A 16,052-nucleotide genomic window follows, 5' to 3' on the forward strand; every position below is an offset into this window, starting at 1 on the left:
TTTCTGGAGCATTTTGGTGCACTACAAGTTCCATCAGAAGAAGGGATGTGGCAACTGTTAATTTTCTGCATAGAGACTTGATCATTAAATTCCATCCTCTGATTCATCATTTTTCTCCTATCACAAGGAAAGAGTAAAAGAAGAGAAAAACCAATACAACCATGTATCTACTAGGATCATTGAGTTCAATGATTGATTGTTGTTTGAACATCCATTGACAAACCCAAACCGCATATTTGCTCTTAACAGGTTCAAAAATTGGACAATTTTCACACTAACATAGTTCCTAATGATTCGCAGCACCATAATCATATCCATAAATATGTTTCTATCCCCATTGAGAATGCTGTAAGATAGAAAACTGCATAATCTCAGCAACTCCTGCACAAGAAACTTGAAGCTTCACACGTAGGTAACAGCATCTTATAAAGCAGCCAAAATGAGAGTTGCATTCTATTTGAAATTTAATAACAATAACACATGAAAGACCAACTAAATCGCACATATTCTATTGGCCTTCTGTTGGTGACATGAATGGATTGAACAAACTGAAACTTACACCATCAAAGACCACAACTTGCAACAAATTTAGCAAATAGCTGGAACTTCTCCAACAAGCTCTCATTTGTTTGTCTCAATCCTTTGGAAGACTTCATATAAATTTTCACTGTAAGCAGTTCCAAATTCTTAGTCGTGATGCTTGGTGCAGTCAAATCCTTGGCAGACAGACACCCAAACAATAAGGACTAGAAGCAAGAGAATCGCAAGAACCACCAACTTGATTTTCATGTTCTGAAACCACATTTTTCTACGAACTTTTGTTCCTTGTTTTCTGAAATCTTGAGCCTAAAAGATGAAGAATGAACACATTTAGTATGGTCCCTGGAGGACAAAACAGATGCAATGTAAGTGGGTACCTGAGAATGTAAATCTGTGGTCTTGTCTGCAAGGTCTTTCAGCTTCTCTCCACGGTCCATAACCTGGAACGTGTCACAAACACACAGCCATCGATAAATCTTGAACAAATTTATGTCTCAAAGTAGGAAACTTAATCAAGGATTTGGAGAAGGGAGATAAAACAAATGTTACACGTCATGCACCACACAAAAAAAAAAAAAAAAAGGAGTTTACTCTATCGTTCTTCCTAGCTGTATTTTTACTGACCACCATTATTTTATCATGCCAAGGAGATGATTCTACCTATCAGATCTGTCATTTTTTAAATGGCCAAAAAGTTACATGGCTGTTTGTAAGACATTCATCAACTGGATAAAATTAACCAACCATGGCTAAGGATTGCAAGGATTAGAGGACAAATGGCATTATTCACATAGATGTAAAGGGAACTCCCTATCAGAGCTAATCACTAGACAAATATACCTGCAAAACCTGGGGTTGAGGTGAAGTATCACCCCTAGAGTGAGAAGGACAGCTCAATAGGTTCTGGTTTCTTACAAAAAAGGCAAATTTTTACTAAAAGATAGCTGAGCCCCTTGCTTGTGAGCACATCTATGTGTGCAAGAAAGGCATTCAACTATCAGGAAGAAGAAAGGGAGAGTCGATAAGTAGGTGATGCTTATGTTTCATTTTTCTTCTCTCTTCGTACGTTTTGTAGCTGAACTTTCAACTCTGCTATTTTTTTTTTCATAAATTAAATTACTGAAAATTAGTAGGACAAAGCGTCTGCTAACTTGAATTTTCTCTTGTTGGTCATTACATCCTGTACTGTTGACAAACCTGGAAAACTAATTACTGATCATATGACCTCCCTCATAGGCATGATTGTTGAATCTGAATAGTTAAAATATAGTTTTCCCAAATCACTTTTTGTATGCTTGCAACTTTATATGTGCTACTCTTTTCTAAACTCCAGCTAAGATGAAAATAATGTTACTAGAGAAATGGTGACCACTTTTAATTCTACTAGCCTAAACCAACAAGCCTCATCCCTTCTTTATGTGGGTGTTAGCAGACAAAGGTTCAGTATATTCAAAGTTTAAGAACGTTTTGAAACCAGCTTCCTGTCTTATTGTGTACATGCAAAGTTGGTGCCAAATTGCATGAGGGGCCTGCCATCAAACCCTTGAAAGCTAGTCTGAGGGTAAAGGGACCTCTCTTATTGCTTACAGGTTCAAGTTCATGTGATAGGGAAAGAAGATTCCAGATTTCTGCTAGAGGCGTAAACTTCCAAACTCAAAGAAAGTTGAAGGCAGGGTTTGGCAATAATAGAATATATTTGTTTTTTAAGCACAAAACATGAGCTATCCCTGAGAGAAATCTCTACGTCCACTTCCTAAAAGAACCACCTAGTATGAAAAAGCTATCAGTCCTTTTCCTGCCAAATGAGACCAATCAAACTGTTGTTTCACAAGTTGCTGGCACTTGAGAGTTTCTATTTGCAAAACAAGTGCCAATAATAAGAAGTAAGGTAAAGGGCTAGGAGTTTTGTGCAGAAGTAAGAACTTGGAAAAGAATCTCAACTAAAATCATGCATAAAGAATTGGAATTAGCTTTCACTGAAAAGGTCCTTAGCAGCTGATAGGAATAAATGCCAAACCAAAAAAGCCAAAATAGATGGGATGAGACTTGTTGACTATGTTTATGAAGTTCTAGTGCAAATTCTTCATATGTAGATTCTATATACTTCTAACTTAGTAGATTGTGTAAATTCCAAACAGCTGGGAAAACCAACAGCAACTAGCTTTATCCTATCCTGTATATCAAAAGGTATCAAAATTCTTAAAGAGAACCATCAAATCTGAATTAATATATGGCTGACTAGGAAGTCCCAAGGAATACGGATCTCCTGCAAGACTTCAATGACTGAAATCTGTCATCGAGCAAATATTCCCTGAAGTTGAGATAGGTTGATTTAGAAAGAGAGCTGCAGTTAAACAAAGGTTGAGACAGAGATATAAAGGACATTACTCGTGAAATCAAAATTCTAGCCAGATTTTTGTGTTTTATATAAGAGTTACATGCAAATTTAAAAAGAGTACCTTAAATGTCAGGACAGGAAAAGTTGGGGTACTCATTTAAATGATTGTCTCACAAGCAACCATTACCAGAGCATAATTCAGAAGTAAATTTATCAGCTTGAGTTTTTTTTTTATTTATTTTTCTGATAGGATATGCTAGTTGTTACAGACCACAGACTGTAGAGCAAGTAAAAGCACTAAAACATGAGGAAGCACTCTCAACCATAAGACTTTGATATATATAATCTCAATGAGACGGTCATCAGTTGCTTCTCCCGTGGTCTAACCAATACCTATTCATCTATTCCTCCTCTGGCAGCCAGTGATCACCAAAGTTGACCACTAGTTGAGTCATGGCACAGTTGATACTTTTGTCATTTTTTTTTCTGCATTGTTAGAAACTTCCTATTTTGGAATGGCAGAACCCATCTCATTCCAATTTCACATGAATAACTGCAGAAGAAGCACAAAAAGAAACCAAATGGGTTCTGTTTAGTTCGTAATGAAACCAAAATCAGGTTAAACGCTTACAATCTCTATGTTTTATGTAAATTGTGTCTAAATTAAATATTGCTGCACTATTAGCCATTTTACGCTTGTATTTCATGCACAGGTATGAAGGTATTTTAAATTACTGGCTTCGTCAAAATACAATATTCTACAAAATATGGAATATTATCACATCACTGCATTTAGTTTGTTACATAAATTTTTGATTTAAAAAAAATCCTAATCCAAACATTTCAGAGTTTAGTAGCTCAAAATTATTCATCATATTTTCAACACTTGCATGGTTGGCAACAGCTCCTTGGCAGATAACTGGAATCAAACTAGACAAGCTCAATAGATTCAATCAACTTGGTCCAAAATAACCATTTGTGTTATATAGATACCCCACCCCTTCCCCCAACACACACACACACACACACACACACACACACACAAGAAAGAAAGAAAGAAAGAAATCAATATTTCACATAACCATATTGCTTTTAGTGCCAAAGTTAATTTCCAACTACCTGATTACCCTTGCATGGTCGGCACAGCTTGCTAGAAGATCCATAAGGCTGAACTAAGTAAATTTGTGATGCTTAATTTCCAACCACTATTGGGTTGGAAATCAGAAATATTAAGTGATTGGTTTTAGCAGTAAGAACAAAGAAAAGGGCAAACCGGCAAAGCCTAAATAATATAACTTACGCAGATCCTTGAAGTACTCAGCATATTTAAATCTTATTACTAAATACATCATAAATTTCATACTAAGATTAGTGAATCATGAATTAGACATTTATATCAAACACATACAACAATGACTATATTTATAAATGGGAGCAGTGCATACGCTCAGCAAAATCATGTCTACTATGCTAGATGTATATGAAAACTCCTCAACATTGAAAATGTGGAAAGGAAATTAGATACCTTGTCTATATTATCTAACATAATACTTTTAACTTCTGATACTTGGGCCTTCACTTTTAAAAGCTTCTCTATCTCATCTGCATGATCAATGATATACTGCATGTGCTCCTTTATAACGGGGCTGCAATATAAAGCCCAAGCTTATTATTGAAAATGAATGAAGAAAAACGGGTAAAAGTGCATTCTCAAAATTCTAAAAAAAAGGAAAAACAACAAACATACCCAAATTCTTTGTTGAGACTTTTGGCAGTTGCTGTATCAGCCTTACCACCTCCATATCTCTTTTTAAAGTCTACCTTCAGTCTCTCCAAAAAGGCTATGGAGACATGTTTTGCAACAGATTCTTTTGAAACAACACAATATGCTGCAAAAATCAGATAACAGTGATACCTCCTTATCAAGAGTACTTTTGCACCTTTTGTTGTTTATCAGGTCATTATCCATTCTTTGAAGGATGCAGAAAAGTTTCTGTCACTGAGATTTAAAATTAATAGATAAATCTGAACTAAATGCATGAGCAACAGTAGTGACCCTTCTTTACTTTCAAGGAGAAGCCAAATCTCGATGGACAATGAAAAAGGTGGTTTTAATAACATGTTAGAACTGATTTTACAAATAATCCTTTTATAAAGTTAATCAGCATCCTTCTTGGTTTTCTGACATGAAACCCTAAAATAACATCCAGAAACCTTGACAGAATTACAATTGGCATCTCTATCAAAATCAACATCTCAAATTTGCAAAACCCATCTATCATGTTAAGGAGGGCAAGCCACAGCACAAAGATAAGGTTGCTCCATTGTGACCTAGATGTCGTGGATTTGAAACTCGGAAACAGTCTCTCCATATTTGGGGTCAAAGTTGCATATATTTGACCCTCCTCAAACCCCGCAATGGCAAAAGTCTCATGCACTAGGCCTCCCTTGTTTATTTATGGCATCCAGCGACTTAAGCAGTTAGTAGTAAGCCACTTAGAAACATAAATATACACCACATAATTCCTCCTAGAATTTGCATGCAGATATTTACAAGGTTTGTTTTGCAAATGGTATCAAAATTGTGTTACCTAGACCCTTGCATCCATCTCCTGGCATCCATGTCAGATATGTACCCAAATTGCATATGCATTAGCCACTAGAATGTTAAATATTTTTTAATTGTAGCTTTTAAAAAATGTTAGAGAATTGGACTCATCCAACAATGAGTTCAATTGCTACGATAATGTTGAAGGGAGCTTTTGCTCTTGTCAAAGATTGGTCAAAAATGTTGATATTAAAATATATTTTTGTAAAACCTTTAAGCTAATTGGAAAGTTTGAACTTTGGATGAAAAATGCATATTAGAAAACCTTGAGAAATAATTCTTCTTATATTTTCTTTCACGTACAACCATAACCATGCAACATTATCCCAAGTATTTGGCGTCAGCTTCGTGAATCCTCATTTGCCAAACATTCCTATTTACAGCTTCCATTACCTTTTCATCATCCCAATCCATGTAACCTGAAGTCTTCCCCCTCCCATCTACGGAGCTATAAAAGGTTGAATAGAAATTCACTTTTTTTCTATGAAAAGAAAAGAACGAAAAGGTAACAAAAATGATAAAAGGGAGAAACAAAGTTCACATTTTTTTGCTCAAAATGCGATTCACCACTTCACGTGTTCTTTGGTGTAATTGAAAAGATCAAACATAAACTCAACAAAAAAACGAGAAAAGAGATGAAAAAAAGTTCACAATTTCGCAATCTGATTCGCCATCCAGTCTTCTTCCGAATCCTTAACAAGTAAATTACGAGATCGAATGGAAAACCACGAGAAATCAAAGAATGATCCCCAAAACGACAACAATGTCCACTTTTTGAGATAAGGATATATATGTTGGGATTATACCGTAGCCATCGTGGACGAGGAAGTTGAAGGTGTGGTGGTCGCAGGCGTAGGTGAACTTGTTGTTGGAGGAGGGCAGCTTCTGGAGGCACTGCGTGGCGATCGCCGGAAAGTTGCCAGTGTACTCCGTGTACTCCGCCAGCACCATTGTCCCCCTCGCCACGAAGCTATATATAAACCATCCCTTCTCCTCCCCTTCCCCCATCTCCTCCTCCTCCTCGAATCGGATCTCCAAGCAATGGAGGCAGAAGAAGAAGTAGAGAGCGAGAAGAACAATAGGATATCTAAATTCCAATCCCTAGTGTTTGGATTTGGAACATCAGATCAGGGAATTAGGGTTCTTTCTCGATTACAAATCGCTTTTCCCTTTTTCTTTCTCCTTTTCTTGCTCGCTTTTTGCGACGCGGAAGCAAAGGTCGCGGATTTAGGCGACCTTGGTCTCACTCCAGCGGAGCTTCCACTCTACTTAATGCTCCCCATGTTTTCTTTTCTGTACGAAATACAACATGGTACACGTGTTATGTTGAATCTATGATTGCCACGTGGATGAACAGCACCTATTGCAATGTGGTTTGCATCGTGGTATGTTTTCATTGGATTAAATTCTGTTCAGTGTTTTGCTCGGGCAGCTAGCACTGCGGTAAACGCGTGGGCGAGTGGAAATAGCGGTTCGTTTTAGTTTCTTAATTTTTCCCTGGTTAACGACGTGGCGGTCGCCAGAGAGAGAAAGGAATAAATCGGCACCGGGTTTCCGGTCTGGAAACTGGCACAGTTAGTAGCATTTCGGACCGAAACAGGGAGCGACCACCCCCTGTGTTTAAAATAACAGCAAATAGGACCTCCAAATGATTGTTTCTCCTAGCTAGGGGACACTTTTTCTTTCTTGGTGTGCACTTAGCTAGGGCACACTTTGATACTCGTCCTTGTCGAATATCTTTGCTTGTGCAATGTATGTGAGATGAAACATGAGCAAGTAGTAATCCCGATTAAAAATTTTCTATTAGTGTTACAAGATCATGAGCATGTCTATCAATCAAAATGCATCTAAATAAATTTTGTAGTTGGATTTTGCTGCGGTGCTCTAAAATTTTTTTTAATTTTTTTATTGTTAATTTTTTTAACTATCTAATTTAGGATGGATGGTATTAATTTATCCATCCACAATCAGTTTTAACCAGTCATGTACATAACTGATGCGGTAAATAATTTAAATTATAAAAATAATTTGAAAATAAAAAATTGACTTGAATTGCAAATAATTAGAAGTTTAGAAATATTTTAAAAATTACTTATTTTGAAAGTTGCTTCTCTTTCCTTCTTTCTTTTCCCTTCCTGATTTTTCTCTTTCGCCTCCGACCGTTGCGGCCGCCACTTTCCTCACCACTTCGACTGCCACCGATCAAGCCCCACCACCTCAATGACCTCCTTCTCAATATCCAACCGGCAATCAAGCCCCACCCACCTTCGTTCCTTCATTTTCTCCTCCGACTATTGCTGCTACTTCTTCTCCGTTGCTTCCTTCTCGATCTCCAGTCGATGATTAAGTTCTGTTGTGGTCATGGATCAAGGGGTCGAATGGCTCAGATGGTTGGCTCATGTCTTCGCCTCTGCTTCCTTCTTGATCTCCAGTCGACGATTAAGTTCTGTTGTGGTCATGGATCAAGGGGTCGAATGGCTCAGATGGTTGGCCATGTCTTCACCTCCATATACGTGAGGTATTGTCCATTTTGACTCATGACCATCTTTAAGCTTCAATGGGCCTTTAGGCTTCAATGGGCCTTGATCCATTAGAGCCTCACGGTTTTGTCCTTTAAAAGGTGCTTCACGTTGGAAGAGAAAGTTTCAATCCATATAAGTCATATTTCCTTATGATTCATAATCGATGTGGGAATAAAGAAGCCCTTTCTACACCATAATACAGCCCCCCAATCAAGAGAGAGTATGTGTGGATAGGAGGTATTTTCACTTTCGCCTCCACATACGTAAGGTATTATCCGCTTTGACTCATGACCATCTTTAGGCTTCAGTGGCTCTTAGGCTTCAATGGGCTTTGATCATTTAGAGCCTCACGATTTTGCCCTTTAAAAGACGCCTCATGTTGGAAGAGAAGGTTTCAATCCATATAAGCCATATTCCCTCTTGACTCATAACCGATGTGGGATTAAAGAAGTCCTCTCTATACTACAACACAGCTCCCTAGTCAAGAAGGAGTATGTATGAATAGGAGGTATTCCCATCACAACAAGCCCCATCGTACATTCCACTTCTCCTTTGTCAATCGGTACAATCAAACCCCCTACGACCCTCTTCTTTTCTCCTTCACCTCCAACTGCCACCACCACCTCTCCCCTCACTACCTCGATCACCTTTGATCAAGCCCCACCCCTCTCCTACTATCTTAACCGCATTGCTACAACCGCCTCTCTCCTCCATCTTTTCCGCCTCCCGCTCCAAATTCAACTGTCCTATCTTTCAATTTCGATTCCGATGGCCTAAAGCTCAATGAGCGACCCAAGTAGAGGAGATGTGAATGGAGGAGGAGGAGAGGGTTGGCAATGGGCAACGACAAGGAAGGTGAGTGAAGGAAGAAGGGGTCAGTATACGGCGGTGAGCCCAAGTGATGAAGAGATTGGTGGAGAAAGAGGGCAACATGCAGCGGCGGATAGGTAGGCGAAAAAAGAGGTGGAGGGGGACAGTATATGGCAGCAGAAAGGCGAGCGGCAGAGAGATAGGTGGAGGAGGAGGAAGGGGGGCAATATGCGACAGCAGAGAGGCAGGCAACAGAAGAAGTTACAAAGAAAAAGAAGGATTAAAAAATAATAAAATATCATTTTTAAAAAATAATAAAATATTATTAAAAAATAAAATATTATTTTTTAAAAATAATAAAATATAAAAAATGATGGTAGGATAATATTTTAAATATTTTTTATAATAAAATATTATAAAAGAGTATTATAGAAAATATCTTTGTCGTTTCATAATTAGTGGCGTGAAAGTACTCATGCATTTAACAATTCATAGATTGTACGTAGTTATGGATCATTTCTATTATAAATCATAGAATTTGTATTAAATTTGATAATCGGTGGGTAAAAAAGTAATACACTTTATCAAGGACTATTACATGGCACTCTATCTATTTAGAATATCAGTGAATAACATATATATATATATATATATATATATATATAAATTAACAATAATATTGAATGAATATTAAAAGTATTTTTATTTAAATTTAGATTTACCAATACTAAGATCTTAAGATGAGTAGTTTAGATATAAACTTGAACAAGTAGTTTATAAATAATTCAACACTTCTTTAATGATAGTTAAACTAACAAGCTATATTTTTTTATTTTAGTCAGCAAAGATACATCATCTCATAAAACCTACAAACCTGTTTGAATATATCATGCACATGGACTTTTTCTAATCAATTTATACAAAAAGTTTTCTAAAAAAATCATATATAAGAATGAACAATGGCTACCAACTATGTAACTTATAATTTAAATTCAGATTCCTCCAACATCTCATATGTAGCCTCTAGATTATCTGTTAAGTAAATAAAAGCTTTACCTAATGCCTTACCAACTATGGATTTATGCTTATAATTTTATTTATATTGTTGTACTAATTTTAGAAAAGTGATATCATGCACTTCACAAGTTTCATACAATTACTATTAGTAGTTATCGCTATTTTAAGTAACCAAGCTAACACCGTTTTTTTTGCATAAAGTTATAACAGTGGGAAAAAAACTCGTGCTGTACTAAGATGATTGCTATTCTTACAATTACAGGTTAAATATATAAAAGCAAATGCATGTCTTGAATGAAAAATCATAATCAAAATTTATAACTGATCATGAACTTAAGACATTTAAGTTAAAATTAGAGTTTTGAAAATAAAAATGCTTAATATATAATTATTGGATTGCGTGAGGCTGAGCTTTGTGATTCTATTAACCTATAATTCTATAATAAATATTATATTATAAGCTTCAGAGATCTGTTAGATCAAATGATTAAAGTATAGTGCCATCTGCATGAAACTGTCTTTCAAAAAGCTTAATATATATTTTGCAAAAGTATCAAACATTATAATCTTAGATTTGCCCCTTAAAGATCTAATATAGATATTTGACTACGCTTCATGATGAGTCAAAAAAAGACTAAAGATTGTTATTATAATTTCATGGCAATCTTTTTAGAAAGGCATAACTCTTCATCAAAATATCATATTTCAATGGAATTGGACTTGTTGAGAAGGATATTTCTGAGATCAGTTACTATCTCACGGTCTTTGAAGAAATTATAATGTTTTCTAGATTATTAAGTGGCTGAATTATAAGTTGTAATCTTGTCAGAATTTTCTTTTGATCTTTAAAATTTTGGTCATATTAGGTATTCTTTATAGAGTCCTTCAGATGACTAGAATTTTTTTAATAAGATTGAAAGCTTTTGATCATTTTAAACCAAAATTTAGTCCTTTTATATAAAGTATGAATCCGTATAACTTGATAAATACTCTCATATTTGGCTGCACACAACTCAACTTTCCATTGTACATAAAAATTAAGAAAAGAAAGAATTTAGCTAACATAGATGTATTTAGCAAAAATATATATATTTATAAAATTAGCCTCGAGAAGGCACGGATTGTGGAATGTTAAATGATCATACTCAAATTAACATCTATAAAGGTGAAGATACTAGCTTGTCAATATGATAAAGTCAATTTATCAATTCAAAGCAGTTCAAGAAGATTCATGGTCAAACATAAGAAATTTCAACTTTCACTTTTCCTATCATGTTTTATGACTTTTTTGACATGATACTTACGTTGAAGTATGGTATGATCATGTAATAGATAACCATTATAACATCATTTTCTTACTATACTTTCATTTTTACTACATTTTTGCTCTAAGCATAATTCTACAATATGATAGTTTAAAACATATAGTATATAATTTTGAGCAAAACACAACATATTTTCAGATTAATTAACTTATTCACTCTTTATCGTTCTACACTTTTAAGTATTACGGATGCCTTATAAACTTGTTCACGAATTGAATGGCTCATGCAGCCTGTTCCAGCCCGAAGCATTTCGGAGGGATCTAAATTTGAATTTTTAAGTCCATTAGACCAAGTTGGTCTCGAGATGGTTTAGTTTAGCCCGACGTAACTCGAGGCTAGCCGAATTTAGATAATACTATACATATTCCATACATAGTCAAGAGAGTGAACCCAATTCAAATGACTGGTCTAGTTTACAAGAAAATGGCTGAATGAGCTATTGAGGTGGCTAAGGTTCTCAATTCGTTGCCTCCACACATAGCCAAGCTTCTTCTTGTCCCATCCTCCCTTCTCCATCGCCTCTTCTCATGTCCTTCACCTCTTCTAAGCTAGTTCAAGTGATCGCCTCCTCTTTCTATTCTTTTTCTCCGGTCGTCACCAATGGCACCACCACAATGAAATGCCACTATGTCCCCCTCTTCTCAACATCTTCCTCTCCAGTCACAACTGCAGCAGACTTACCTTCGTTATCGTTTTCTCCCACTCCGACTCCATTGACCTACTCCATAGATGGTTTGATCCCCCTCTTCTCAACATCTTCTCCCCCTAAGTAGGGAGATCCACCTCTTCTTCTCATCCCCAGAAGCACCACCATAATGAAATGCTGCCATCTCCATCTCTTCTCGATGCCTTCTGCTTCCATTGCAGCTGCAGCAAAAGTGCCTTCATCAGCACCTCCTCCTACTCCTACTCAATGGATATGCTCCATAAGCAATGAGATCCCCTTCATATCTCAACATCTTCTCCACCGAGTAGTGAAAGTTCCTTTTTCTCATCACCAACAGCAACACTAGATCGCGACAGCATCAAAACAACCAAGACATCACAGAGGGGGAGGAGATGAAGGGCATCATGGAGGACGGGGAGGGGGCTTAAGGACTAGCCCAAAAGCTGGAAGCTTGATAAGTAGCAAGCTCGGGCATAATTAAGCCTAACTAAATCAAGTTGTATCCTAGGTTGAACTCAGCCCAGACGGTCCATTAAGCAGATCTAATATTGTACAAGTAAGTTTATATGATGCGCCTTAAAACATGATGCCATGCAAAATATTGCAAAATTTGTGATCTAGTTATCCTTGCATAGCCTTCTTTTATAGAAAGGGAGGCAAAGATGAATTTAGATGAGAGACGTAAGTAGGAGGGTTTGTTGAGGTCCCAGATATATCTTATACATGACTCAAGAAAGTCTCGAAGGTCCTTGTTTCCTAGGTCAGATCGATATCCATCGGTCTCTCTCTCTCTGGGACATTTGAGTTATTGCAAGGGAGATTTCTTCGAGGCTAATCTTTTGTCGTTTTTGAGAAGCTAACTAGTGGATTGCCAGCTAGGTATATATAGCTAGCATTGGTCTACTTTGGCAACTTGGACATTCAAATTCTTGTTCTTTTACACGATCTTTACTTCATTAATTATGTCGGCTTCTTGTACTCTTAATGGTGCTTATTCATTCATTTTCTTCAGAAAAATTCATTCATTCATTTTGTTAAAGAGGAAGATCGAATCTCATTATCAATAATCAAAAAGTTACGGAAAAGAGATGTAATTAAAGAGGAGGGAGATAACGCTGTTGGAGGGTCTTCAGGAGGTTTTTGGCTATATCTATCACCTGCTATACACTCTTTCAAATTATAATAAGATGCTACGCTCAAAGTTTCTTCAAGAGGGAAGCTACTGTAATCCTCAACAAGGCAGTCTCCCATCAACAAAATTACTGTGCGCAACCACCTGATTTGTTATTTGGCTTTGTGGATATATGATTTATATTTGCTGGACTTTAGATGACATTGATTGGATGACAGTTGTGGTTCTTCTTATTACTATTCCTGTGGTTAAGCACTGTTTAAACTGTTGGAATATGTTTCTTCGGTGCATTTACAGTAGCAAGGCATCAGCTTTCTATTTTATAAGATCCAAGATGCATGGGTTTTCTGAGATCTACTTCTTCCATGTATAACAAAGTCTTTTCTCATCTTATTTGCATCATCGACTTCAACCAGCTCCCTTGCCTATTTGCTGCTTTTAATCAGGACTATTGTTGGTTACTGCGATATATGGATGCTATAATTCCGTCACACTTGTCTGGCTCCTCATGTTTGGTTTCTACAAGCTGCTGTCATTCCAATTTCAAACCTGAAATTTACTGCTGTTTGAAATTTCATCATAGCTGGATCGTTACTTCTTTGTATCAAACTTCTGCTGTGCTGTTTTACTCTTCTAATATTGTTCCTGGCTACTTTAGAGATACTGTTGTTTTTGTTTTTATGGCACAAGCTTGTATATGTGACTATGTAAACTTTGTGCATGATGCTCTGTTTTACTAATGAAGAGGACAAAAAAAAAAAAAAAGAGGAGGAGGGAGATCATCTATCTATTATTTTCTGCCTTCCAAAGATGTTTCAAGATTGGCTAACGAATATGTAATCTCGTTGCCTTCTATATAAGAAAGGTGGACCTCAAGCTCTCAGACAGGTTCCTTGGTAGCCTAGATATCGATCAGAGAAGAGGTTTATTCCAAAATCTCCTAGGCTGTGTTTATTTGTAATATAGCAAACTCTAGGTTAGCTATCTCATATCCACATTAAATGCACCAAGACTTCTTCATGTTCTGGTTGAAATTTTTGAGGATTTCTAAGATAAAGTTTTTTTTTTTTTTTTTTAATCAGATGTCTGAAGAGCTGCGGGACAAGTTGATAGGTAAACAGGTAAGAAAGAGAAGATGACAGAGATTTAAAGAAGGATAAATGTTATATCTTCCATCGATGAAACAATATCATAATCCGATTGATTTTTTTTTTTTTTTTTTTTTTAGAGAGAGTAAGGGAGAACTACCTGCAATATAATTATCCATGTCTACACTTTCAGAAATATTATACAAGAATGGAACCTAGAACTTTCTGGTTACTAAGTAAAGATGTATAACCCTTTTTATTGTTGACATACTTTTTTTTTTTTGGTAATAAGTTGACACACTATTTTTAATCCTGAAAGAAGTGACCTTATTTGGGGAATGATGGGAAAACTTGTCTCCAACCCTACAACGATCTCTGCAATCAAACAGCCTTGGTATATGACATACTAACCGGTTTTAATAGTATTATTTCTGGTCTTGCAATGGAAATTTTTTGGGGCCGGGCTTCACACATCTCAAAGTCCATACTCTACATACATCTACAATGCTGAAAATTTTTAACCCCGCTCACTCTCCCCAACCCTCTATGATCATGTGCATTGCACATGTGATCAAATCTATTGAATGGTCATGTGCATTTCATGTGCAATGGTAGTGAACCAATAGTTGCATCGTACTTGTTTTGTTTGGCAAATATAAATGCAAATATTGATATTAATCACGTATAAAAATTTATATCTATAATTTATTTAAATATATATATATATATTAGATATCAAAAATATAAATATAAATATAAATATAAATTAAAAAATTAAATTTTATAATTATAGAATCAATAAAATTAATAAATAAAAATAAATCAAGTTGACAGCATATCAATATCGTCATTTATTTTTTCTTTAAAATCTATGAGTGCTATATAAAATTAAATAAAATGATAAATAAATTTAAATATTTAGACACGAATCAGATAACTATCTATTTGTTGCAGCCAACTCCCTGTCGTCTGTCGTCGGTGAAGAGATCTGCAAAACAACGTCCTCACATATCAGAATTGTATCCGACGGAGATCCTCCGATGCCTAAGTCAGAGAGGAGGTTGGTGAACAGCTAATGAGAATTGTTGAAAGTGGTAGAGCTTTGGTCCAAAATTGTCTTACCGATGCTGCTCACTTATTCTCCTTTTGTAGATAATTCTGATGTAACCGTCGAGCATGTGGTCTCGCTTTTTATGGCACTAAATTATCGGACCATTATTGTGGAGTTAGTAGGTCGTTAATTCTCACTAATTGTTGTGACACGTAGTTGATAATCGTTTACAATGATTAAGATGTGTTGGATAGATAAGCCGACTGTATGTCAGTCGGTAGCAATAAGTCGGTAGAAGATCCGAATGACCATCGACTGGTAACTCTGATGTGTCGATGGTCTTCGATCGGAAGTTGACCAAATCATTTGTTGTTGGTCGATAATAGCCGATTGTCGGTCAATTTACTGACTATGGGTCGGCGTAGTGTGCTTGACGTGTATTTCATCATGTGGCCTGTCACATTGGACGAAGGGAGTTGTCTCGCATCACATCAAACTCCGATTCGGCTGCTAATTTCTTTGCAATATGAGAGTCGGTTGTTTTGTCATTTTGGTGGCTGTAGAACCATCATTAGACTGTCATATTGACAGGACAATTCGATATCGGACGTCGGTATCGGACATCATTTCAGGAAGATAATTCAGTGCCGGATGATATGATTCTGACTAATAGATTTTTGCCACATGTCCGAATGTCATTGAATCAGAGCTGTTCACGCAGATGACGGTGACGTAGCACGATCAAGAGCAGGTGCATCGAACCACCTGACCAATGGTTGGCCTAGATGTTACCACGTGTCATCATCTGATGAGACTTTAATTTGATCGCTTTCATCCTGATCGTTGGGGGATCATATATATACAAAGTTGTTTTTGGCCAGCCTTTTATTTTTCATTTTGTCTTCTCTATTGCAGAGACTCTGTCGGAGGATCGTCCCAGCACCCGAAAGCCTC

At 36.4% G+C, this 16,052-nt stretch overlaps 1 protein-coding gene across 1 annotated transcript; it reads right to left on the reverse strand.

Annotated features, from left to right (window-relative positions):
- Positions 1 to 394: 394 nt before the first annotated feature.
- Positions 395 to 6,732, reverse strand: LOC105052494 (vesicle-associated membrane protein 724). The gene is made up of 5 exons (XM_010933323.4): positions 6,293 to 6,732; positions 4,626 to 4,767; positions 4,404 to 4,524; positions 918 to 980; positions 395 to 846 (listed from the first exon to the last, which is right to left on the reverse strand). Exons 1-5 carry the CDS (start codon positions 6,492 to 6,494, stop codon positions 688 to 690), a joined length of 687 nt encoding a protein of 228 aa, XP_010931625.1. The 5' UTR covers positions 6,495 to 6,732; the 3' UTR covers positions 395 to 687.
- Between the last annotated feature and the right edge of the window lie 9,320 nt (positions 6,733 to 16,052).

The sequence above is a fragment of the Elaeis guineensis genome, chromosome 10, assembly GCF_000442705.2.
Source record: "Elaeis guineensis isolate ETL-2024a chromosome 10, EG11, whole genome shotgun sequence".
NCBI classification, from domain to species: domain Eukaryota; kingdom Viridiplantae; phylum Streptophyta; class Magnoliopsida; order Arecales; family Arecaceae; genus Elaeis; species Elaeis guineensis.